Source organism: Microtus oregoni, unplaced genomic scaffold (genome assembly GCF_018167655.1).
Source record: "Microtus oregoni isolate MIOR12 unplaced genomic scaffold, Mior012 000013F_ref0000133, whole genome shotgun sequence".
Taxonomy (NCBI): Eukaryota; Metazoa; Chordata; class Mammalia; order Rodentia; family Cricetidae; genus Microtus; species Microtus oregoni.
In genome coordinates this window covers 47,167,020-47,194,674 of record NW_024543072.1, presented here as the reverse complement: position 1 = coordinate 47,194,674, position 27,655 = coordinate 47,167,020, and the positions used below count along the sequence as shown (strand labels likewise).

The window sequence follows — 27,655 nt, the reverse complement described above, 5'->3', positions numbered from 1 at the left end:
TTAAGTGTTTCATAACGTTCATTTCAGTATTAGAATAGTAATACATGCCCATCAACCTACTAAAAATATGCAAAATGTGTATACATATGCCATTCAGTACTAAAAATTCAAATTGGTATATCCTCATAATTTGAAGGATTCTAAAAACACTACAAATTATATTTCTATGATGTACATAAAACAGTCAAATTCTAAAAACAAACAAACAAATAAACCAAACCCTAGAACAGAAGTGATCAAGAGATGGGCAGAGGAGTTTATAAAAATTATTTGTATGTACAGTTTGTTTGGAAAGATAAAAAGTTTTGGAAATACAAGTAATTCTAATTTAACAGTATAAATGTACATAACAGTGTATCTGTACATACAACCATTAAACTCCAACCCACTCCCAAGAGGAAAAACGGTTAAAATAAGTAATGTCTGCACTTATCGTCCCATTACTCAAGAGACTGAAGCAGGAGACGAATTTGAGCCCTGGAGTTCAAGGACAGCTGAGCAACAACAGCTAACCAATCCTGCCCAACTAGTGTCATCTGTAGACTTGGTTATATCCGTGATTATTGGAGTGAGCTGCAAAATCCTGTGAAACCAAGGTTGGTTAATTGCAGCCAACAGTATTTCTTCTCCCAAATCTAGACTCCACCCCCCACGCAACAAGCATGCACACACACACTGCATACACAATGCACTCAATGTTCTACCATTACCTATGTATTTGACAAAGGAGTACACATGTACTAACTTCACTAAATGATGCAAAGTTTATGTGCTTCCACAATGACAGATAAAAACACATACATTCTCTAAGCACAAACTCCATCACAAATAACTTTGTTTAAAGATAAAATTTCAATTAATAACCACATTGAGAATTTATTTAATACAACCACTAATCTAATATGTTAACAACAAAATCTAAGCAATTACATCACAAAACAAGGGTTATATCCAGCAAACATGCATAATAATCTATACAACTTAACATTACCCCAGAAGAGGAATTGAATATAAAAGTTCTTATAATTTTGGTGGTTTTCAAATCTTATGGCACAGATTACCAAAAAAACTGTAAAAACAGATTTCAAATTTTTTCAGTAAAATGGTAAAAAATTGAGTAAGCCTTTAAGTTTTCATACTTGGCTCAAGTTAAAACATCAAGCTGGCCCCAATCTGTCAAAACAGACAGATAAATATTTATAATGATTGGACAGACTTAGTTACAATGGTACTTGGAGGTCTACTTCCTCCTATCAAAACCCTTTTGTAAGGGTTAAATTTTTCAATGCAAACATGTCTTCTGTAAATACTGTGAGAATATAAACTTGGAGACATATAGAGAATCAGGACAGAAGTGAAAAATAAAACTTAAGTCAATATTATTTCTGACTGGTCAGCATAAAGCCTTGTGGCTCCCAAACTATCAACACTGTGTCAATACAAAACTAAGAATATGAGAATGACTACCAACTGGCTGACGTTCTACAGAACTGTCTCAGTATGGAAGCAATGATCGCACTTGGTTAGCCTGCTTCTACAGAGTGTAATCAGCAGAGCCCTAAGTTTATAAACACAGGGCAGCTCAAAATAAAAAAATTCTTCAAACAGAAGCAACCTTTCTGTTTCATTTTTAGTTCTATGTGTCATGTTATTCTTGAAGTAATAAGAAAAGAATTAGAGGACGCTTTGAACATATCTTGTACTTTTCATCAAGTCTAAAGTGCAAAATATCTCCATATCTCTGGTATTTTAATAGGGAAAAGCATTAAACATTTATAATAAAGAAACTGAACAGTAAAAGTAATATAGAAGAAAAGAACTCTTAAATGTACAACTGAGGAATACATTTTATTACGAATTTAAATTTTTCTTTCTTCGGTGAAATCTGTAAAAGAACCATGTTCTCAAAGAACTCTGTTGATTCTCTTCCCATGACCAGAAATTCTAAACTTATAGAAAACACATAAGGAGGGGGGAGACAAAAAAAACCAAAAACATTGCATGACAATGGACACCAAGTTCATAAAGAACTTCTTTTTAAATGAGATACTATGTAAGAAAATACCATGAAAATAATAATCCTATGAGAATTGTTTAAGCACAGTAAATTTGAGCCTCGGTCTTCGTGAAGATACTAGTTTATATAGAAAACTATAAATATACAAGACTCCAAGGGAAAAAGTCAGAATACATATTGTCTAACATTCTTTAGGCTACAAAACTTTTGAAAGGAAAAAGGATGGCTGATGGCCAGCTGAATCTTAAGCCAGGTGTGGTAATCACGCCTATAATCCCAGTATTTGGGCAGGAGTGGGCCAAATTCAAGGCCACCCTGGACTACTCATCAAGTTCCAGGCTAGCCAGGGCTAATGAGACCTTGTCTCAAAAGATCAAAAACTGGAAGGGGGAAGAAAAGGAAAAAAATACAGACCTACAAAAAACTCCTAGGTCAAAGTGTCCTCCTGAAAGGAACCAAACGTTCTGTGGAATATAACTTATTTATACTATTAAGGGGCAGGGAGACTGAATTACTAGAGTCTTCTTAAATAAGGGAAAATGAACCTCATAGTGTAAACAAGTCTGGCTCAGAAGGAAAACTGAACATATCCCAGATCTGTCCGTGAAAGTAATGATGGTGCGTCTTTATATTAAAGAAATAGGCTATAAAAAGTTCAGTCTCAGAATTGATTTTTAAAAGCTTATTTGTGCTCCTTGGTGGGTGCATAATAAAGTTCCATGGGTTTGTTCACCTTCCAGTATTTCTCACTGACCAATTCCAAAGAAAAGGAGCCATTTAATACCTGAAACGAAGAGAAAAGCACAGTTATGAAAATGCATGGTGCTCAGGAATAGTGAGACTAAACTGACAGACAAAGACCAAGAATCTTGCCTGCAACAGAACAAAGGCATCACAAAGCCCTCAGTCGGTCTCGGAGGTCTTACTCTTACAGGTCCCGCACCACTACTTGCCAGTGACAAAGAGCTCACACTGTCAACAGTCATGATGCAAATACTCACAGTGAACTGGCCACTGGCTGTCGCTATATAAATGGTGTACTGCTTCTCACTGGCCGTATCAAGGTTCATCTGGTTTGATTCTCCTTTGCTTCTAAGTTCTTCCAAAGCTAACCTCACAGCCAGATACTTGGATAAATGATCAACAGTAGCATTGCCTGAAGTCTTTATGTATCTAAAAGAACAAAGCATTGAACACTTCATTTTTAAGAGTATATAAAAAAATTCCTAAATTATAGAGCTATAAAGTTATGTAAAACATATATGTTCCAACCGTTGAAAATTATTAGAAATTTACTTCTCTATAAGAAGCAATGACAGACCATAAAGGCTCAACACCCTACCTTCATTAATAGATGACACAAAACTATATATATGTATGTATACATACATACATACACACACATATATATACACACACACAGTGTACAAATTTTAAAAACCAGTAATAGCAACAACAACAACAAAAAAAAACAGCACATCTTTCCACCTCAATTACTAGAACCTATTGACCACAGTAAGAGACACATTAAGAATAAGAGCAAATTGTCTTCAGAATTGGCATTTCTGGTTTTGAAGACTGAAGCAGAACACGGGTGCTGATCTTGGGACCATTCATTCGTTCATTTCTTTTTTTTTTTTGGTTTTTCAAGACAGGGTTTCTCTGTGGTTTTGGAGCCTGTCCTGGAACTAGCTCTTGTAGACCAGGCTGGTCTCGAACTCACAGAGATCCACCTGCCTCTGCCTCCCGAGTGCTGGGATTAAAGGCGTGAGCCACCACCGCCCGGCCCATTCGTTCATTTCTTAAGACTAGGTTTCTCTGTGTAGCTCTGGCTGTCCTGGAACTCATTCTGTAGACCAGGCTGGTCTGTCTCATGACTGTTGAAATTAAAGGCGTGTGCCACCACCCCCTAGCTGATCTTGGGATTTTAAAAGCATGATACACTGTTCAATTACTCATACAACAATATTTGGTGCTTATTTGCACTTGCTGGCAGGCACCATGTGACCGGTGTGGAAATTCAACCTTGCCACTGTGAAATACAGAGCCTATTCTGGATTGCCTTTTTCTTCATCACCTATGAGGGCTGATCCTTTGTGAAGGGCTTCTTGTCTTGGGAAGAAAACAAAGAAAAAAGGAAAAGGAAAGGAAGGGAAGAAGGGGAGGGGAGAGAAGGGAGGAAGAGAAAGGAAACAAGCAATCTAGGCAGCAGTACATTCAAACTGAACTCTAAAACTAGGATGCCAAATGCTAATTTTATTTCAAATACAAACTTTCCAATTAAATTCCACATTAAACATTCTGAAACCAAGTAATCTGAAACCAATTCACACATTACCTTGTCTGTGCACTGTCATCCTTTTCCATCAGTGTTGGGTGGGGCCTGAATACTAGTTCGATTTCACTAGCACCATCCATTACTGGATCAATGGCCACTGTTGCATTGTTATTATCAAGTTCAAGCCCAGAGTCATCAGATGTTTTGGTCCGTTTGTTACTAGGTCCTGCTTCCTGATTGCTATGTGTGGATGCATTACTACAGTGTGAACTGTCACCATTATCTTCTGCTCCACTGCCGTTTTCAATCTGTTGCTTCTTGCCTCGCTGTAATCTAATTAAGAAGGAGGAAAAGAAAGAAGATTTACATTAGGGTCTTTAAAGCATCAAACTTGAAGCCAAGTTTTATACTGAACATTAGAATTTTGTTTGTTTGCTTTTTAATCTTTATTTTCATTTTATATGTATAAATGTTTGGCCTACATGTGTCTGCACACCGTGTGTGTGTTGCCTGCAGAGGCAGAAGAGGGTGTTGGCTCCCCTGGGACTGAAGCTATATGGTTGTGAGCTGCCATGTACTAGGAACTAAACCCAGTCCTTTGGAAGAACCATCTCTCCAGGCCTGAACTTCTGAATTCTAAAACTTAAAATACAAGGGATAAAATTTGACTAGTGAATTTGGTGAAAAATCTTGTCATTGTTTTCCACATGTCCCTCAATGATCTAGAAAGCTCACCATGAACACATATAAAAGATTTAAACACACTAGGCACATTTGTGCACACCTTTAATCCCAGCACTCTGGGGGCAGAAGCCACAGACTATAAAAATATTTCTTTTTAACCTAGGATAAATGTGTTTCTCATGAGACCAAAGTGAGTAACTATTGAGTCTTTCCAACTCAGCATTGTGTAGTGCTCTAAAAATAAGTAACACTGAATCTTCTTTCTGAAATACAGTTGTAACGCACAGAATAGAACTCATCTTTTAACTTTTACAGCAAAAGGGATTTTGATCAATGTACTTCCAAATCACCCAGAACCTAAAAACAGTTATGTGGAGGCTGCAATGACTTGATCTGGGATGAACCTGAAGTCACTCTGCAATACAGCCAAGTGACAGCCATTAAACAAACAAGCCTTTTACTGGCATCTTATTTGGAAAACGATGATCATCCCTGAAAACTGATTAGTAAACTAGGAGATAAATAAAAACAGAAACAAGAATAAGCACAGTGCGCTAGAAAGTCTTCACACTGAATATGCTAATTCTGAAACGCCTTTTAGATCTAAGAGGAGACCAAGCATGGTTGAATATACTGTTAGTCCTGATACTCAGAGGGCAGAAACAGGCTAATCTCTGATTTAAGACCAGCCTAGTCTACATAGCAAGTTCCAAGTAAACCAAGAACAACCTCTTGGCTACTCAAGAGGAAATGAATTCAGCCTAAAATTCAATAGTCTAGTGTGAGTATGTATGGATGGTCATTAAAGCCTGAAATTAGATAGTCATCTGTAGACCAAGCTACTGTACTGAAAGTTGAACAATAAATGATGGTAGCAATTCCACTTATAAGAATTAGAGAAATGAAACTTTACTAACTTTGAAGGAATAGTTAATGACAACAAAAAAGGCAAAATAAGCACTCTCCTGAAATCCTAAGAAAACTATTAAAAGAGGAAAGAGAAATAGACTGTATTAACTGCTGCTAGGTACAATGAAGTCTTCAACTCTATCAACCATCATACTGCATAATAAACACAAACATCACTACTAATTTTCACAAGGACATTACGACAGGGTAAAAATGAACAGCTCACTAAAGGAGACTCACACCAGAGACAATCCCCTCGATATATTTACTCTATGCAGAAGAGATGTTTTCTATTTATTATTATTGGGGGGGGCGAGCACATGGTGGTTCAGCAAGGATATGAGTCAAAGGACAAAGGTGCTTTTCTCCTTCCACTGTGGGTTCTTTCTATTATTTTAGATGCAACATCCTGGAAGTGTGCATCACCCCTCTAAGAAAAGATGGTGCACTGAACAAACTACTCACCACTGCGCTAAACTTAAAGAAAAGGTAAAGTCAGGATTCCCTAAGTATCTGGACATGTCCCACCTCTCCTCCTCTTCCGCGTACCTGTTCATGGCCTGGATCTTCAGCCCTTCCTCAATGCTGTGGCTGAGTGCCTGCTGGTTATTGTGCTTGTTGATCCTGGCTAACACTCTCTCTTGATGAGCTTCATACTCATCACGACTTGGATAAATTTTGCTGATGAGTGCATCAAAATTTGGGTCTGGCCTTAGTGATCTCTTAGAAACTAATTTTTTCCGACAGGTAGGGCATTCTTTGTTGCTAAATTAAAAGAAAAGAAAGAAAATGTAAATATGACCGTTGGGCTAAAAACAAAAATATCCAATTTCTAAAGTTAAGTTATCTTTACTATCACAAAAATATAAAAATAGTTAGCTGAACTCTGTGAAAATTAAATAAAACAGGTTAATCAGGATTTCAAAAACCTTAGCTGATATACTTGTGGGGGAGGGGCTGAGGGCAGGGTATTGGGCCTCACTCATGCAAGTTCAGCACTTGGGAGGCTGAAGCAGGAAACTGCATTGGAACCCAAGGCAAATCTGAACCACATGGCAAGTTCCAGACTAGCCCGGGTACAATGTTTTTGTTTTTGTTTTTTAAAAACCTAGCTTAAAACAAAGAAATAAACCAGGCGGTGGTTGCACACGCTTTTAAACCCACACTGGGGAGGCAGAGGCAGGCAGATCTCTGTGAGTTCAAGGCCAGCTTAGTCTACAAAGCAAGCCCAGGACAGCCAGGACTGTAACACACAGAAACTCAGTCTCTAAAACCCAAAAACAAACAAACAAACAAAAAAGAAAAAACTCCAAATTAAAATCTAGACTTCGCTCTTTCGGGACTTGGCTCCAAGATGACCAAAAAAGGAGAAACAACGGTCGTGCCAAAAAGGGCCGCGGCCATGTGCAGCCAATTGGCTGTACTAACTGCGCCAACTGTGTGCCCAAGGAAGGACAAGGCCATTAAGAAGTTCGTCGTAGAGGCGGCTGCCGTCAGGGATATATCCAAAGGAAGTGTCTTCGACACCTATGTGCTCTCCAAACTCTATGTCAAGCTGCATTACTGTGTGAGCTGTGCTATTCATAGCAAGGTAGTCAGGAATCGATCCCCGGAAGCTCGGAAGGACCGAACACCCAAACCACGATTTAGACCTGCTGGTGCTGACCACGACCTCCACCAAAGCCCATGTAAAGTGCTTCATAAAGATGGAAGAAAACACCTTGGAAAAATAAAATGGAACTTAAACTTTAAAAAAAATAAAAATAAAATCTAGACTTCACACTTTTTAAAAGGTCATGTTCCCACATACTTATAGGCAACGTAGTCCCTAAATTCCAGAAAGCACTGCTGTACTACAAGCTGAGATCCAGTAATGATTCATTCCAACATACCCACTTCTAAGGGCTGTGATAATGCAATCCGCACAGAACCGATGCAAACACTCCTTTGTAGTCATGGTGTTCTTCAACATATCCAAACAAATTGGGCACATTAATTCACTGTGTAGACTTCTAGGTGAGACCACAATTTCCAAGCCATCTGTTATTGCCTCCTGTAAAAGAGTGACTACTTAATCTCTTCTTAATTATTGATAAATAAAAACACACACAAGTACTGGAAAATCATAAAAATGAACATCTATGACCATCACCCAAGTCACCACCACAGCCAACTCACAGCCATTTTGTCTTAGCTAAAATATTCCTCCAGGCTCTTGAACCCCACCACCTCTGCACTATTTTAACAGCCCTTAGTACCGAAAGGGTGACAAATGAAACAATGGACCATGACTGTAATTTAAGCATCTGGGAGGTGGAGGCAGGGTAGTCAGAAGGTTCAAGGTCATCCTCAGCTACCAAGTGAGTTTGAGGCTACGCTGGAATATATAAGATTGTCTCAAAAAATTTTAAGATATTGAATTCTTTCTGTCAAGTTCCCATTTTCCTTCCTTTTCTTTTGAATGCTCCTCAGTCTCCTTTACTGGATCTTCACCCATTACCTAATTTCTAAACAGTGAAAGCCTCTGGATGAAATTACAGATTTTATTCCTCTCTCTTGGTTCTCATACCCACAAATGTACTGACAATCCCTAAATTTTTCCATTCTCCCCCAGACTCCAGTTAGGCATCCCTGCCTGTCCAGTCCGTGGGCAAACTTAAAATGAACAGCATTTATTTATTTATTTATTTATTTATTTATTTATTTATTTATTTATTTGAGATTTCTGCCTCCTCCCTGCCACAGCCTCCCATTTCCCTCCCCCTCCCCCAATGAAGTCCCCCTCCCTCGTCAGCCCAAAGAGCAATCAGGGTTCCCTGCCCTGTAGGAAGTCCAAGGACCGCCCACCTCCATCCAGGTCTAGTATAGTAAGGTGAGCATCCAAACTGCCTAGGCTCCCACAAAGCCAGTACGTGCAGTAGGATCAAAAACCCATTGCCATTGTTCTTGAGTTCTCAGTAGTCCTCATTGTCCGCTATGATCAGCGAGTCCGGTTTTATCCCATGCTTTTTCAGACCCGGGCCAGCTGGCCTTGGTGAGTTCCCGATAGAACATCCCCATTGTCTCAGTGTAGTGTGGTGGTTTCTCAGGAAATTCGGGATCAAACTACCCCTGGACCCAGCAATACCACTCTTGGGAATATACCCAAGAGAGGCCCTATCATACAACAAAAGTATATGCTCAACTATGTTCATAGCAGCATTGTTTGTAATAGCCAGAACCTGGAAACAACCGAGATGCCCTTCAATGGAAGAATGGATGAAGAAAGTATGGAATATATACATATTAGAGTACTACTCAGCAGTAAAAAACAAGGACTTCTTGAATTTTGGATACAAATGGATGGAAATAGAAAACACTATCCTGAGTGAGGTAAGCCAGACCCAAAAAAAGGAACATGGGATGTACTCACTCATATTTGGTTTCTAGCCATAAATAAAGGACATTGAGCCTATAATTCGTGATCCTAAAATGAACAGTTTTAAGCATGCTTACTTCCAAGCTGACACTCCTCCCATTCCTGGCCCATTTACCTTCTCCAAATGTCCCCCCACTTTTCCCATTATTTCCTTACTGAAAAGGAAACTTTCCCCCTTACTCAATTTCTCATATATGTAATTTTATGAATATTGAGTTATTTGGTCTCTATAAATTCTGTAGGTAAGGCCACATAATATTTTATTCACTACTATTCCCCTATTACCTAGCAGAGGCTGGTATGGAAGTACGTAACTCATTTGTTGAATGGATAAAGTGTCAGTCAACACATGATTCAGGACTACTATTATATAAGTTTATTGCTGTTAAGTTCTCTTTAAGTTTTCATTTTCTACAAAGGTATCCCGGTTTACACAAATCTATTTCCCAAAATTACAGTAGTCTGTATTACCTGAGGTGTTCGTTGTAATTCGTACAAACTGAGTTCCCATGTTTTGCTTAATGGTTGAGTTCCATTTGTCTGCACAGCCTGAGACATTGCTAGGAATAAAAAGGAAACAAAAAGATTTAGTATTTGTAAAGAAGGTGTTATGGTTCTAATGTATATGTATTCCCCAAACTGGGTCCAAACTTTAAGGTTTAGAAAGCAGTAATACCTCAGCACACCTTTAATCCCAGTACTATGGAGGCAGAGGCAGGAGGAAGAGCTCTAAGTTCAAGGCCAGCCTGTCTACAGAGCTAGTTCCAGGACAGTCAGGGCTATACAAAGAAACCCTGTCTCAAAAAAAGGGAGGGAGGGAAAGAAAAAGAAAAGAAAAGGGAGGGAGGGCGGGCAGTCGGTCGGTCATAAAATATAGGACCTTCCTACTCCAACTGAGAATATTTGGGAAATAGCAAATACAGAATACAGGCCAGGATTTTTCTCTGAAGTTACTTATCTTTATCTAGAAATGGGTTTTGTCAAAAAGGAGCACAAGTGCTTTCAATTTTATTTATTTATTTTTGGTTTTTTGGAACATGGGGTATGAAGGAAGCAAAGAAAGTCTATAATTTACAGGACACTAAGGAGAGGACAAACGGCTTGCACTTTTGGAAGCTCTCAGAGGGACAAAGAAACTAGGAATAAAGGTTTAAAGAAAAGATGGTCTCTGGTTCATAACTGTCATGGTAAGCATGGCTCTACTCTGCCATACCCATGACAGCTGACACACTTCTGCAACCACGAATAGTAAATCCTTCCTGCTTCATTTTCACAGATATTTAGGCCACAGTGACACACAACTAATACAGAAAGTTGGTACCAAGGAAGCAGGTCATTGTGGTGAGAAGACCTGGTCAAAAGATTACTTAGCACCTTGGAACTTGTTTGTGGGAGAATTCTGGAAAAGTTTAGAGAAGCTACTTAGGAAACGTGTACAGCAATGAGCAAAGAAAAATATAAGCAGATTTACTTATTTGATAGGAACTAAAAAGTTCCTAACACCAACAGGAATGCAAAGAGCAAAGGTGAAGCTTATGAAGTTTCAAACTAGAGACCACTCATGTTACATTCTCACCAGGATGTTGTCTACAATGTCTCTGTGTTTAAACTTACTTACTTACTGCTTTTTCCAGATAGACAGACAGACAAGGCTAGGTTTCTCTGTATAGCCCTGTCTGTCTTGGAATTCCCTATGTACACCAGAAGGAGTTGAGCTGTCCTGGTACAATGTTAACCAATCTGTCCTCGAACTCAGAGATCCACCTGCCTCTGCTTCCTGAGTTCAGGGATCAAAAGTGTGCCCCACCATCACCCGGCATGTTTATGCTTTATTAAAGGTGAAGTTTAACAGTGACAAGCTAATTAAGTTAGCAGGGTGATGTGGGAGTCCCCCCTGTGTGCTGTGATTACCATTAATGAATAAAGAAGCTGCCTTGGGGGGCTGGAGAGATGGCTCAGCGGTTAAGAGCATTGCCTGCTCTTCCAAAGGTCCTGAGTTCAATTCCCAGCAACCACATGGTGGCTCACAACCATCTGTAATGAGGTCTGGTGCCCTCTTCTGGCCTGCAGGCATACATACAGACAGAATATTATATACATAATAAATAATAAAAAAAAAGAAGCTGCCTTGGCCTGTTGATAGGGCAGAACTTAGGTAAAGGGCGGGGCGGGGGGGGGATGAAACTGAATGCTGGGAGGAAGAAGGCAGAGTCAGGGAGCTACCATGGAGCTACCATAGTCAGACATGCTGACACTTTGCCGGTAAGCCACTGCCATGTGGCGATACACAGATTAATAGAAATGAGTTAAATTAAGATGTAAGAGTTGGCCAATAAGAAGCTAGAGCTAATGGACCAAGCAGTGTTTTAATTAATATAGTTTCTGTGTGATTATTTCGGGACAAAATGGCCAGAAACAACAAGCAGCTCTCTCCTGCAACAGCAGGGAAATTTTCAGGGTACAACAGCATACAGCATTCAGCATTTATTACTGCTGGCCACTTTTTAGCTAAGTTTATAATGACAGAAGCCAAAGGCAGAAGAAAAAGATTTGTCAAACATGCAGTCTGCCCTGAAAATGAGTGAATAAAAGATATGGAAAAGAAAGGCTCATGAGCCAGGCTGGCTCTTACCTACAATCCCAGCACAGAGAAGAAAAACTGCAAATTCGGAGCCAGGGAAACATTCAGTAGGCAGCCACTAAGCCTGACAACCTAGTTCAACCCCTGGGACAAAGTGGAGAGGGTGAGTTCCACAGCTTGTCCTTTTTCACACCTGCCACAGTGGCAATGTACATATGCAAACACACACAATAGACTTAAAACTTAAAAAAGATTATGTTGGTGATGGTGGTGCACAACTTTAATCCCAGCACTTGGGAGACAGAGAGACAAGCAGATCTCCAAATTCAAGGCCAGCCTGGTCTACAGAATGAGTTCCAGAACAGTCAGAGCTACACAGAGAAAGCTCATTTGGAAAAAACCAAAATAAATAAAAAGAAAACAAAATTACAAACCAGGCAGTGGTGGGGCACACCTTTAATCCCACCGCTGGGGAGGCAGAGGCAGATGGACCTCTCCAGCCTAGTCTACACATCAAGTTTCAAGTCAGTGGAACTCTTTTTCCAAATAAATAAATAAAGGGCGCGAGAGAGGCAGCAGCAAATTCGAAGTCAGCCTGGTCTACACAGCAAGACCTGCAGGGACAGAAATGGGGCGTTTTGTTTGAGATTTTATCCTTTTAAGTCACAAGCATGCTACTCTGGAATAGTAGAAAAGATAACCTTAGGAGCACCTCAGGAACTGGCAAAGCCTACCTACTCAGTGCAGGCTCCAGGATGCAAAACTGTAACTTTTGAAAGGTTTTTCCCTTGGGGAGACTCTGTAGTGCCATACTCCAACAAGAAAAACAACAGAATTAATTTTCATGGTTCAGAAGCCTTAGTACTTGAGTCCACTTGTAGCCATGTCTAAGGCAATGGGTCTCAACCTGTGGGTAACAATTTCTTTGGGGGGGGGGGGTCAAAGGATCCTTTCACAGGGATTTAAGACTGTCAGAAAACACAGATATTTACATTACAATTCAAAGCAGTAGCAAAATTACAGCTATGAAGAAATTATAGTTGGGGGTGACTACAATATAAGGAACTACATTGAAGGCCACAGCATTAGGAAGGTTGAGAACACTAGTCTAATGCAACCAAGATACAAGTACAGCTGGTGGCATACCTGATACCTCACAGTGCCTTTAGAGAGGTCTTTATGACATGAAATGTGAAGACAGAAGGCACAGGCTCTTGACTTTGCCTCCCACCTCTAGCAGTTACTAGTTATGGTTGTCACAGATGGACGTCTCTATGTCCAAAACACACAGGCCCTCCTTTAAAGTGGTATCAAAAGTAGAATCCAGGGTTTCCCAAATACTAGGCAAGTATTCTCTGCCACAGCCACGCCCACAGCTTTGGGGGAATAATCTATAGGAATCAATGTTTTGTAAGGTCGTTGGCAAAGTTTAATAAGATGTTCATATAAAGTGCCCGGCACATTCCATAAAACCAAAAGACAGCATCTTTTCTATGTATTTCAATTTAAAGAAGTATTATTTCTTCACCCTCTGACATGCAAAAGATCAGGAAAATGTTATTTAACACCCCCCCCAACTTATCAAAACTCCACACTAAATCTTCTTCAAAAGGTTTAGTGGTTATATCGAGGGGCTCAGGATGTACCTCACCTGGCAAAATGCTTACTTAAAATTCATTAAAACCCAGAGTTCAACTCCCCAGCCCTACTGCCAACCCATACCAGTACCCACGGCACTCAGGAAATAGAGGAAAAAAAAACACAACAGGGTCTTCCTTGAACTCTACAGCAAACTGTACATTTGGCCTGGGCCCTGTGAGACTCTGCCCATAAAGATTTAAAAAAAATAAATAAATTGGTAGGTGGACTCAAGACTGCTAACTGGAGACTTACTCTATAACAAACAAAAGTTGACAGGGCAGATTTATCCATCTTCTGTGTTAACAGCCTGTATGTGGCTTAATACTAAATGCAGTATTTAGAAACTTAAAGGGAACAGAAATGTACTGGAGACAACTATAGCTAATATTTCACGTTAGATATTCTTCTAAAATGTTTCTTGGGTTAATCATTCAACCTCCAAACTCAATCTTTTAAGAACATTAGAATATATATAGGAAAGGTACATTGCTGCCCAACAGAATGGACACTAGGCTAACAGCACGGAGAAACCATATAACCTTTAACCTTTAGTTACACTACGAATAAACAGCCTGAAGGGAGACTCGGGAGGCAGATGTAGGTGGATCTCTGTGAGTTCGAGGCCAGCCTGGTCTACAAGAGCTAGTTCCAGGACAGGCTTCAAAGCTACAGAGAAACCCTGTTTCGAAAAACCAAAAAAGAAACTATATTCTATTTTGAGCTAAATTCTTATGTATTTATGCCTACAAATGTTTACCAGGTGCTTAAATTGTGAAATCTATTTACAGCACCTGAAATAAAACTACAGTTCAGTAGGTAAGCAATAAATCACACTTCCTTTAAAACAGAAAGACCCTGAGTAAATGAGGTTATTTAGAAACATTCATTTATACTCAGAAGAAGGACTGCTGTTGTTAAGACATTATTACACATTTAGTGCTTTAAGACAATAATTTATTCTCATACACATAGGTCTGGAAGCCAGAAGTTCTACAAACCAAGGTGTTGGCAGGGTTACTCTTTCTCACAAGAATGATTATCTTTTTGACAATGTCTGATGTGGGATTCCCCTCTGTATGCTATGAATATGTTTTATTACCATTGGTTAATGAATAAAGCTGCTTTGGCCAATGGCTTAGCAGAGCAAAGTCAGGCAGGAAATCTGAACAGACATATAGATAAACTAAGTGGAGTCAGGGAGACGTCATGTAGCTGCCGAAGGACACACCAGAACCTTAGGAACCTTACCGGTAGGCCAAAGCCTCATGGCAATACACAGATTGATAGAAATGGGTTCATTTGAGATGTAAGAGCTATCTAGGAATACGCTAGAGTCATTGGCCAAACAGTGTTGTAATTAATATAGTTTCTGTGAGATTATTCAGGTCTGAGATGCCAGGAAACGTTAAAAGCAAAATCTCTGCTTACACTGTCACTTACAAAAGTCACACTGGAGAACAGCAGAACTGAGCTTTAAAATTTATATCTATAAATCTCTGATTTTGTGTTGGCCCCATTCGTATCTATCTTGGGTTGCATAAAGCGCATCAGGAGGTAGGTGGGGCCTTGATGGAAGTATCTCCTATTGCTTTTAACTTTGGGTAAATGCATTCCTTGGTGTGTGGCCACATCATTTCAATCTTGGTTTCTGTGGTCACACTGCTTTCTCTTCTGTTGCTCTAATCTCTCAGCGGCCCATTCTTATTAAGAACATGTACTGACATTCCCAGGCCCACTGTTTCAAAATTATTAATTTTATTATATATGCAAAGGCCTTCTTTCTGGCAAAGTAACATCTTTTAGAGAATGTAATATGTATATACTTGGGGTTTATTTTTTATAACTCCTGTGAAAACTAACACACCAATGATAACTGATTCTCCACTAATAGCACTTAAAACTATCCAGCATAAGATTACTTCTCTTTAGCTTTGTACTATGAAACAGACAACAGGAAATATCATTTCTACATTATCCCATTTACAGTTTCCTTCAATAGTCTGAGATATATATACTCTTTTAAGTACTACAAAATAACATAGAACTTCCTCTATTTTTAACAAGACATTCACCATTTTTATTCCATGGTTAGTGTCCTTCTTCCTGAATAGAGCAAAATAAAGATCACTTCAAATCCATTCTCCCATCTCTAAATTTTTCCTTTACTTCTTCCATTGTATTTTATAACATGCAAATGAGCAAACAATTTCTTCCTTAATTAAAGTAATGTTTGCTTACAAGATACAGATGATAGGTTTTAGAAATTTACACAGGGAATAAGAATTTCCAAGTAAGCAATCCAACTGCTATCGTAACCCTGCCTACAGTGACTGTCACTCATAGATACAACCTTCAGCACGATAATCTAAAGCCAGACACCAATCTCTGCAGACTCCTAAAGACAAAGAAGGTGCTCTTCACTTCTCTATTGAAAAGCTTATTGTACTTAACACCTGGAACACTCATCTGAACTACTACTGCATTAGCTGTACTTCTTTTAAAAAAATATTTATTTATTATGTATACAATAACTATTCTATCTGGCATGTATGCCTGCAGGCCAGAAGAGGGCACAAGACCTCATTACAGATGGTTGTGAGCCACCATGTGGTTGCTGGGAATTGAACTCAAGACCTTTGGAAGAGCAGGCAATGCTCTTAACCGCTGAGCCATCTCTCCAGCCCCTTAGCTGTACTTCTTAAGAATTCCTAACTACTGTATTTCTTTTACACATTATGGAGCACAGAGAAGAAAGTATTCAGGTCGACTTTCCAAATCTTTATTATCCAGTATTAAATTGTCTTTTTCTTTGTTTTTCCCAAGACAGGGTCTCTTTATGTAACCTTGGCTGTCCTGGAACTCACTCTGTAGACCAAACTAGCCACAAACACAGAGATCCGACTCCTGAGTGCTGGGATTAAAGGTGTGTACCTCCACCACCCAGCCTGTTTTCAGAGAACTGATAGACCCTTTAATATTATTTGTTAAAAGGAAAATAAATGATAATAAAAATAATAAAGACTTTGGAAGTTTCATTTAAAATGTAGACCCACACAAGGTGGCAGTCTTTATAGAGTAACCCACTCTTCTGCCATCCTATCTCATCTCCTCTAATGCTAAGCCTCTACACAAAGATATTTTATTGATGGCTCACTTCTGTCTTTCTCTGTGGTTTATGGATACACCTACAATGGTCCTGCAATGGTCAGTACTAGCTATCTCAGTTGCAATCTACTTTTCTTTTGGTCCCTTTACCCAACCATATTTTTAGCAGAGTCATAATAAAGAACGGTGAGAAAACGTTCAGTAGAGGCTTGCACTGTGATAGGAAATGACAAGCTCCAACAGTCCACTTACTGGCTAACGGACAGGACAACACCAATGTATGCTTTCACACAACTTGATAAATAACACAAGGGCACGAATTAAGTGAGGAATAAAAAGCTGACAAAGCTCCCTAGAGGAAAGGAGTCCTCCTTGGAGAAGGGTAACTAAGTAACTAAGTGAGGAAAGAAAGGCCATAGGACAAAAATAATCAAAAGCAGCACCTGACAAGGTGGGGCATACTAGGGCATTCATTATGAACTGAGTCAAGAACTCAGCATGACAGTGCATTGTTTCCATCCCAGTGTGTGTGAGGCTGAGGCAGGAAAACCAGAAGTTTGAGGACAACCTTACTGCAAAGACAGAAAAGGAAAGGAACCGCATCAAAACAGGTAGGGAGAATAGCAGGTAGCAAAGCTGAAAATGTAAACTAGAGCACTTTTAGAGAACTTACATGTAAGAAAGATCCGTAGCACATAATGTGGTGAGACTGGCAGTTTAGGCAAAACAAAACAAACACCTCTGGCTAAAGTAGAAGACAATTTAAGAAAAGCAGAAATCCTAATCAAAACACTCAAACATTAACATTCCAGTAGACAAAAATGATGGTATTAGAGCTATTAGCAACAATTAGCTGGATAGGGGAAAACCAAGGATGATTAAAATATATACCATATAGGAAATGAGGAAGAAAATAATAAAAGGCTCCCAAACTTGTGACTGTGTAGGTGCTAATACTAAAAGTAAAACAGGAAATGGTGTTTTTGCAAATTTCTATTCTAAACATACTAGTAGATGTTCTAAGACCAAGCAGACAAAAAAAAAAAAATTTAAAGAGACAAGAAATAAAAGGCACCCAAAGCAGAAAGTAATTCTGTTCAGATGATATCATCTGATATGAAGAAAAGTGAAAATTCCACTGAACTATAAAAACTGAACCAATAAAATCAGTTGAACAGAAATTCAAAACACTAAGAATAAAGAATAAATGAACAGGAAATAAAACAATTCCAATTACAGTCACATATACACAGGCTCACACACATGCACAATAATCCAGGGCACTCGCCAAGCAAATATAAGGCCCTGGGTGGTGCGGGAGGCCCTCCCACTCCTCCAGCTAATAGCCGCTGAGATACCAGCCCATTGGGGCGTGGTCTCTCTCCCTTTAAAAAAGCAGCCACTTCCCTCTCCTCTCTCTCTTCACTTCCTGCTCGCCAGTGACTAGACTTCCTTCCTAGTTGTGCAGAGGGCTGACAGTGATCTGTAAGTTTTTTCCCCTTTAAATAAATACCACCCTATTAATCATAATTCCAAACTGGTGTGGCATTGTTTATGACTTACACCTTCAGTTGGCACCCAACGTTTGGTGTTAGGACCTCTCCTTCCCCCACTCGGCTGCTGGCCGCGAGTTCGGCTTGGCAGGAGCCCTTCCTTCCTCAGCCTCCGGGTGTGCCTTGCAGCGGTGGCCTTGGCCTCCCCTCGTGGATTTAAACTCCACAGGCCTGTGTAGTCTCCGCCCGCGTGGTTTGCTCTTTTCTAAGTCATTTTTAAATCTCCCTTGCAAGCACAGCTCTTAAATGGAACGAACCAGAGCATGCGGTTGCTGAAAGCTGCAAAACCTCAGGGTGACTCTGTCACGTGGAGGCATAAGCGGCTTCCAGGTTGCTCTTCTCTACCCCTGGATTCTGGGTTTCTGGTTCCGTCTCTGGAATTGATTTAATTACATTTACTTTGTTGAGCAACTTACATTTTCCAGTTTTTAACAAATACTACGCAGACTCTGAAAAAGGACCCTGTTTTCATCGAGACTTGGCAACAGCGCCACCTGATGGATAATAGGTAATATGGCAGTTTTCGTTTCCAACCCGAATATTACTGTCTGGTTACCAATACAATGGGTTATATCATGCAAGGTTTATATGAATATGGGGATAACTTAATTTACTGGTTACTAGGTTTCAGTATTCTTTTGCATATTCTATCATTTAGGAAGAATATGGCACTCCTAAGAACCATACAATCTTTATTAGAAACTCATGCAGGTCAGGAGATTCAGGATGCAAAAGAGACAATAATAAAGACAATAATAAAAAGACTTGAAATGATTGAAGAAATGATTGGAGCTGGTGAACGGAGTAATAAGGCACAAGGACAGGATACAATGCCAACACCAGCTATTAGAACTGGCTTACCCAAGGTTTTAGCGGCATACCCTATACTTAATTCTGACAAAGCGTCAACTTCTAAAGGCTCAAAGGGAGTCAGAGAAGCTAGATGGACGCCAATAGCAATGAATGATCTAAAAGAAATTAAGCAAGCTATTGTTAATTTTGGCTTGCACTCTGCATATGTAAAGGAAATGATAAGGACTTGGGCTTCTAATGCTAGAGCTACCCCCCATGATTTCCATCAGTTAGTGTCTGCAGTTTTAAATAATGGACCTTCCTTGATGTTTGGAATTTATTTCAGAGAAGAATCCAAACATATGGAACAGCAAGGAAGAGCAAAAGGTGTCGAGGTTTCCCAAGATCAAATTCTTGGTACAGGAGAATATGCTGATCCACAGGTCCAAGCTCTTTATGACGATGAAGTACTGTGTCTATGTCACCAAGCAGCTTTAAATGCGTGGAATAGGATACAAGATCCAGCAAAAAGGGTTGAATCATATACCAGAATTAGGCAGGGACACAGAGAACCCTTTATTGACTTTTTGCAAAGATTAATTAAGGCTCTGGACATAGGGGTAAAAGACCCAGAAGCTAGACGAATACTTCTTGAATCTCTAGCTTTTGAGAATGCAAACATAGAATGCAAAAAGATAATAGGGCCTTTAAAGTCTAGATCAGCACCTATGGATGAATGGATTCAGCATACGATGAATGTTGAGACGTTTAGCTATAACGATGAATCTTAGGTAGGAGAAGCGATTTCCACAGCAATGAGGAGACATCAAACTGCCAGGTGTTTTAATTGTGGTAAATTAGGACATCTGAAAAGGGATTGCAGGCACAGAATTTCTAGGAATAATATCTCCTCTGGGAATGACAAAAATAGGAGACCTAGGCCTTCAGGTATATGTAAGAGATGCGGTAAAGGCTGACATTGGTCCAACGAATGCAGGTCAATAACAAACAAAGCAACCCGATACCATCGGGAAACTCCTTGAGGGGCCTCTCGCAGGCCCCCAAACCAACAGTGGCCCAGTCATTCCCAGTCACAGTGGAGAACGTGCCTCACCAAGAATATTAAAAGCTCCAATTTCTGCTGTAAAAAGTAATACTGGTCTAAATGATGAATTACGTGTGGAGGATGAGTCAAAAAAACCAGTAGGACAGAGTAAACGTATATTTTGGCAGACTTCTATTAACGATCAAAGACCAAAGCTAAGAGTCTGTATAAATGGCACTTTTATTGAAGGCTTATTAGACACAGGTGCGGATGTAAGTATCATTACCCCAGAATCTTGGCATCCAAATTGGCCTCTTCAAGAGGTAGATGTTCAGTTCCTGGGAATTGGAACCCTATCTCGTGTAAAACAAAGCACAAGATGGGTTGAATGCATAGGGCCCGAAGGACAAATAGGAAGACTAAGGCCATATACAGCCAATATTGCCATAAATTTATGGGGCCGTGACCTGCTACAGCAATTGAATACCCAGATTAACATTCCTGTAGTTCCAGGAACTCATAATTCTGGGAAGGATATGATGAGGTATTATGGAAAAAGGTCACCAGCCATTCAGGCTGTACAAGAACATACAGCAAATACCAAACCTTTAGAGGTACCAACAGCCCTACCTTTAAAATGGCTAACTGAGAAGCCAATATGGATCAAACAGTGGCCTCTAGCTGAAGATAAACTACAGGCTTTGGAACAGCTGGTGCAAGAGCAATTAGATGCTCAGCATATTGAAGAATCAACCAGCCCTTGGAATTCTCCTGTGTTTGTTGTAAAAAATAAATCTGGTAAATGGAGTATGGTGACAGATCTAAGAGCTGTCAACAAAATAATTCAACCTATGGGCCCACTACAATCTGGAATTCCTTTGCCTTCTCTGTTACCAAAAGGATGGCCTCTTATAGTTATTGATTTGAAAGATTGTTTTTTCACTATTCCGTTACAAGAAAAGGATAGAGAAAAATTTGCCTTCACAGTGCCTACTTATAATAATTCTCAGCCTAATAGAAGATATCAATGGACTGTCCTCCCACAGGGTATGTTCAATAGTCCTACATTGTGCCAATATTTTGTAAGTAAGCCATTGGAAATAATTCGTAAACAATTCCCCAAGTCCATAATTTATCATTACATGGATGACATCTTGTTATCTGGTTCAAATAAAGATACTTTAGAAAGGATGTTGGAAGAAGTAAAGAAAGTCTTGCCTAGGTGGGGATTACAAATTGCCCCTGAAAAGATTCAAAGAGGAAATTCTATTAATTACCTAGGTTACAGAATAGGGTTAGAGAAAATTAAAACACAAAAGGCGCAAATTAGGAGAGACCGGTTAAAGACTCTTAATGACTTCCAAAGATTGTTAGGAGACATTTCCAGTCCACGACCAGCTGTTGGGATAACACCTGATCTAATAGTTCATTTAAACAAAACCTTAGATGGTGATAAAGATTTGAATAGTCCAAGAAAACTGACAGCTGAAGCAGAAAAGGAACTGACAATGATTGAGGAAAAATTACAGGAGGCACATGTGGATAGGGTGAACCCAAATCTTAGCTGCATCCTAGTCATATTGCCTTCCAGAATTTCTCCTACGGGGATTGTAATGCAGAGGGAAGATATTATTTTAGAGTGGATATTTATACCCAATAAACCAACTAAAAAATTAAAAACTTATGTGGAAAAAGTCTCTGAATTAATTATAAAAGGTAAGCTGAGACTTCGTCAACTAGCAGGTATAGACCCAGCAGAAATTATAGTGCCTTTTACTACTGAAGAAATAAAAAAGTTATGGGAAGACAATGAACCGTGGCAAAGAGCTTGTGCTAATTTTTTGGGAGAAATTAATAGCAACTATCCCAAAAGTGGTAGACTTAACCTTATAAAAAGAACTTCTTGGATTTTTCCTAGAATTGTACGTGATGCTCCAATAACTGGAGGCCGTACGTTCTATACTGATGCAAATAAATCAGGGAAAGCAGGTTACAAGTCAGATGAATTGAGTAAGGTGGAACAAAGCCCTTATAATTCTGTCCAGAAGGCAGAATTATATGCCATTCTTATGGTGCTAAGGGATTTTAAAGAACCTCTTAATATAGTTACAGATTTACAATATACAGAAAGAGTTATCTTGCATATTGAAACCGCTGAATTTATACCAGATGACACATAGTTGACTTCATTGTTTATCCAGGTACAAGACATAATCAGGAACAGGCTTTGTCCGATGTACATAACACACATCCGGTCTCATACAGGTCTGCCTGGTCCTCTAGACCAAGGAAACGCTGAGATCAATCAATTATTGATTGGAAGTGTGTTGCAGGCCTCAGAATTTCATAAGAAGCATCATGTCAATAGTAAAGGCCTAAAGAAAGAATTTTCCATTACTTGGCAACAAGCTAAGGACATTATAGAGATGTCCTACTTGTTCTTTCTATAATCAAGCACCGTTGCCTGCAGGGAGTAACCCAAAGGGCACTAAGAGAAATGAAATCTGGCAGATGGATGTGTTCCACTTTATGGAATTTGGTGAATTAAAATATGTACACCATACCATAGACACGTATTCAGGTTTTCAATGGGCTACTGCCCTGAGCTCAGAAAAGGCTGATTCAGTAATCACACATTTATTGGAAGTTATGGCCATAATGGGTATACCTGCACAAATAAAGACAGATAATGGTCCAGCATATGTATCTAAGAAAATGAAATGCTTTTTTGATTATTATAATATAAAACACATTACAGGTATACCAAATAATCCTACAGGTCAGGCAGTTATAGAAAGATCAAATCGTACTATAAAGGATATGCTGAACAAACAGAAAGGGACTGAAAATACCCCCAGAAATAGATTACATAATGCTTTATTAACCTTGAATTTTCTTAACGCTAATGAGAAAGGAACGACAGCAGCAGAAAGACATTGGATAATGGAAAAGTCTGCTGAACTAAATCAACCGATTTATTTCAAAGATGTGCTGACCTCTCAGTGGAAGCCAGGAGATGTGCTACGTTGGGGAAGGGGTTTTGCTCGTGTTTCCACAGGAGAAGAAAAATTGTGGATACCATCAAAATTAATAAAGTTTCGATTTGAAGAGGAGAAACCTCTTGGAAAGGAGAAATGACAACTCATCCACAATGATGATATTCATACAGGTGGTAAGAAAAACATATAGAATGGGGGCAGGGTTCTGTTCTTATCTCCACAGGAAAACACTCATCTTTGAGAAATTCAAGGGACCCTGGATGTTTGGATACTGACAGATGGAAAAATACCTGCACAATAGGAAATATCAAGAAAACTGAATGGGTTGTGTAAGTAATATTAAACCCTATTTCTAAATTTATAAAGCTGGTTTTGAAGTTGGACTCTGGCTCAGTCCCTCTCCAATTCCAAGCCTGTTAGTAAGAGAAAAACCCAGAGTTTCTGGAGTTTCTGTCTCATGTCAAGAGCCATGATATGGGACAGAAAGAAATATGAGTTTAGAAAACATCTTTGCTTTTCTTCGTATCTATCATACTTTTCATTGAATATATCTATCATGTCTTTCAGTGAATATATATATATGTCTATATATGTCTATATGATTAATGTTTAAGTTTTTCACAATGAACAATGAGTTTTTCCTGAAGTGACATTTGAAGTTTCCAGGAAGAAGATGGGGCCCCATAACAACAACTCCACCTGGTTGATATGACGTCATGATAATGATACTGATAGCGCTACTACAAGACCTGCTTTGGGTACCAGCTGCACAAGACAGTTCCAACTTGATTAGCTGAAATGGTGCACATCTTATACAACATTTTGGCCAGACCTGCACAAAATACTCAGAGACTATTTGCAATTTTAAAAGACATTGGTCTTGAAATTTAACCAGCATTTTACTTTCACAGGATCCCCCAGAAAGAACGTCGCCCCCATGACAGCTGGAAGTAATTCTAGAGGACGACGTCCCCTCTCCCAGTAAAGTTTGCCCTTGGGTTTAGGGACATCATTTAGGGGTTGATTATAATTAGTATACGATTGAGGGTTGGGGGAGGAATTTTATAAGCTCAAGGATCATTTTGAAAAAAAAAAAGGATGATGGGATAATAGATTTATAATTGTGAGTTACTGTTTTTAGACAAATATATTGGTATTGATTCTTGTATGTTGATACAAAGTTAAATTATATTGACTATTGTATGCATGCATGTTTCTACCTCTGTTTAAAACATTTTTTATGTATTGACATATATTGTATTGATATATATTGTATATATTTACCATATTGCAGTGTACATTTCTACCTCTGATTAAGATACTTATATAATATTTGTGTATTGATATATATTTACCTACTGCAATGTATATTTATACATTGTTTATATTTGGAGGTCATTGTCCTCATTTGTTTCACAGTCGTTTATTGTCTTAGTCTTTTAGTTAGATAGATATTGAGATTTACATAGACTAATAGTCATCTAAGTTTGTCATTTATAATTAGACTAATCAGGTTCTTTAGATATATAGAGATTATACTCAGTATAGATAATCTTCAACTTCTTCAAAGAGCTGTAGAAAATGGCCTTTAATCTAACTCAGAATTTTGTGGTAGTGAGACACAATTGCTCCTGGCAACACCACTCTATTCCCGAGAGAATGTTGAGCACTAAAGACACTCCACCTGGAGCCTTTCTTTTTGGCAGAACTGGCCTTGGGGCAAAGAAATGCCCATACCTCAACCACTGACAAAGATACAGAACATGCATCAATGGATAAAACAGGACTGTCATATCCTGCCAAGACAGGGTAAGATAGTTTGAAAAGTTGCTTGCCTTTGAAAATGGTATGTCAGTTATGTTAGGCCTTAGCCAAAGTTGGTTGCTTCAACGCTGCTAACGTGACTTTGGGTGATTGCCCAGGTAGCTAGTTGTCTCTGTGATTTGTTGCATGTTTTGGAAGTTGTTTTACTGAACTTCCTAATTACCCAGGTAACATTATTTCCCTTCTCAGATCTTCGATGGGGTTGAAGACTATATAGATGTAGTTACTTTTCTCTCATGACTTGGCCAAGTTATTTATTATATAAGACCTAAGCTAGTTAGAATAGGATACTTGTACTTATTGTATATAATTTCATAGTAGGTTTAGAACTCTCTTATTTAAACAAAAGGGGGAGGTGTTGCGGGAAGTCCTCCCACTCCTCCAGCCTATCGCCGCTGAGATACCAGCCCATTGGGGCGTGGTCTCTCTCCCTTTAAAAAAGCAGCCACTTCCCTCTCCTCTCTCTCTTCACTTCCTGCTCGCCAGTGACTAGACTCCCTTCCTGGTTGTGCAGAGGGCTGACAGTGATCTGTAAGTTTTTTCCCCTTTAAAAAAATACCACCCTATTAATCATAATTCCAAACTGGTGTGGCATTGTTTATGACTTACGCCTTCACCAGGGTTGAATTTTAAGCACAGAAAAATAATAGTCTTCTACCAGAAAACTATATTCCAGTCAGCAGTGAAACACAGACACAAAGATACATTACAAAATATCATCAGAGACATTTTAATGCATAGGTACACTGATGTTCACAGTAACAAATATTACCCAATGACCCATTTCATTTTCCAATTTTAAATGGTGCATTACTCAGAAATAAATTTAAGCAACACTAACAAAAAATCAATACTTTCAAAATCACTAAAAAATTTTTTAAAAAAAGTATAAGCCGGGCAGTGGTAATGCATACCTTTAATCCCAGCGCTCAAGAAGCATAGACAGGTGGATCTCTGAGTTTGAGGTCAGCCTGATCTACAGAGCAAGTTCTAAGACAGCCAGAGCTACACAGAAAAACCCTGTCTGTCTGAGACAGAGACCCACACTGGAGCACCAGACAGAAATCTCAAGGTCCAAATCAGGAGCAGAAGGAGAGAGCATGAGCAAGGAACTCAGGACCACAAGAGGTGCACCCACACACTGAGACAATGGGGATGTTCTATCGGGAACTCACCAAGGCCAGCTGGTCCGGGTCTGAAAAAGCCTGGGATAAAACCGGACTCGCTGAACATAGCGGACAATGAGGACTACTGAGAACTCAAGAACAATGGCAATGGGTTTTGATCCTACTGCACGTACTGGCTTTGTGGGAGCCTAGGCAGTTTGGATGCTCACCTTACTAGACCTGGATGGAGGTGGGGGTTCCTTGGACTTCCCACAGGGCAGGGAACCCTGATTGCTCTTTGGGCTGACGAGGGAGGGGACTTGATTAGGGGAGGGGAGGGAAATGGGAGGCGGTGGCGGGGAAGAGACAGAAATCTTTAATAAATAAATAAATTTTAAAAAAAAAGAAAAACCCTATCTGAACAAACAAACAAAACACTGTCGCCTGAATTCTAAATGTTCTTAATAAAAACCCAGAGTCAATATTACGGGGTGAAAGCTGAGAGATCAGAGAAGCAATGCAGCCACAGTCACTAAAATGACCTCTTACCTCGACCAAATCCTCAGACTGACTGCTTCAGACTGCACCTTCAAACTTCTGCCTCAGACTGCAATGAGCTCCTGTCTCCTCAAGCCTTATATTCTCTTTGCCCAGCCATATCACTCCTGTTTCCACCTCCCTAGTATTGGAATGGCAAGTGCTGGGATCACCTTTGTGTGAGCTGTTTCTCTTTTCGACAGATTCAATCTCAGGTAGTCCAGGATGGCCTTGAACTAACAGAGATAGATCCTCTGCTTCTGTCTCCCGAGTCCTGGGACTAAAGATGTGTGCCACCATTCCCTGGCACTATACAATGCAATCTTTCAAGACCTCAGTGAGCACCTTCCCCTCCAAAATAAACACATAAACAGATAGATAAATAAATAATCACAAAGCTCAGGACTGGAGAGATGGCTTAGCAGTCAAGAGTGCTCACTGCTCTGGCAGACCTCAGTACCCAGAACCATCAGGCAGTTCACAACCACCTATACCACTAATTCCAAGGGATCTGACACCTCTGGCCTCAAAGAGCACCTACATAAAGGCTCACACACATACATATAAATAAATATAATGAATAAATAAAAACATCATTAAAAAGAATCATAAAAGCCCATCTCAAAGTTCATACAGAATCTCAAGAAACCTAGAATAATCAATATAATGTTGAGAAAGGAAAAAAAGAATTTGTGTTTAAAATTTAGCATGAACCTACATTTCTCAAAATGATGTGGGTTGGAGAAATAGCTTACAGCCTTGGAGCCAAGATTATTCAAATGGGGAAGGGAGAAAAGAATCTTTTCAACAAATACTGAGAAGATTCACGTACCCACGCGCAGACAAATGATGCTAGACCCAAATCTTACTATACACAAACTATCTCTGACACTGGATTCTGCAATACTGTGGGGTATCAAAATCACAGAAGAATACTGTCAAGAATGAAAGAAAAAGTAGCCTACAAAATGTAGAAAATATTTGGAAAGTATCTGGTAAGGAATTAACGTCTAGGATATAGGATACATTAAAGAACAAAAACTGAAAGCAATAAAATAAATAGCTATTTTTTAAAAATAGACAAATAACTGATATACAGATACTTCTCCAAAGATATACAATAATAATAAACAAAAAGAGGGTTCACTCACATTAATAATTAGATA

General features: G+C 39.2%; 1 protein-coding gene across 1 annotated transcript in view; it reads right to left on the bottom strand.

The window, feature by feature from the left end:
- Nucleotides 1-238: 238 nt before the first annotated feature.
- Nucleotides 239-27,655, bottom strand: part of Rnf2 (ring finger protein 2) — a 37,791-nt gene continuing 10,374 nt past the window's right edge. Inside the window, exons 2-7 of the mRNA XM_041662871.1 lie at nucleotides 9,778-9,866; nucleotides 7,781-7,941; nucleotides 6,438-6,653; nucleotides 4,356-4,628; nucleotides 3,019-3,190; nucleotides 239-2,801 (exon numbers count right to left, since the gene is read on the bottom strand). Coding sequence (XP_041518805.1) covers nucleotides 2,700-2,801; nucleotides 3,019-3,190; nucleotides 4,356-4,628; nucleotides 6,438-6,653; nucleotides 7,781-7,941; nucleotides 9,778-9,864 — 1,011 coding nt within the window. The 5' untranslated portion in view covers nucleotides 9,865-9,866 and the 3' untranslated portion in view covers nucleotides 239-2,699. The remainder of the gene's footprint in view (nucleotides 2,802-3,018; nucleotides 3,191-4,355; nucleotides 4,629-6,437; nucleotides 6,654-7,780; nucleotides 7,942-9,777; nucleotides 9,867-27,655) is intronic.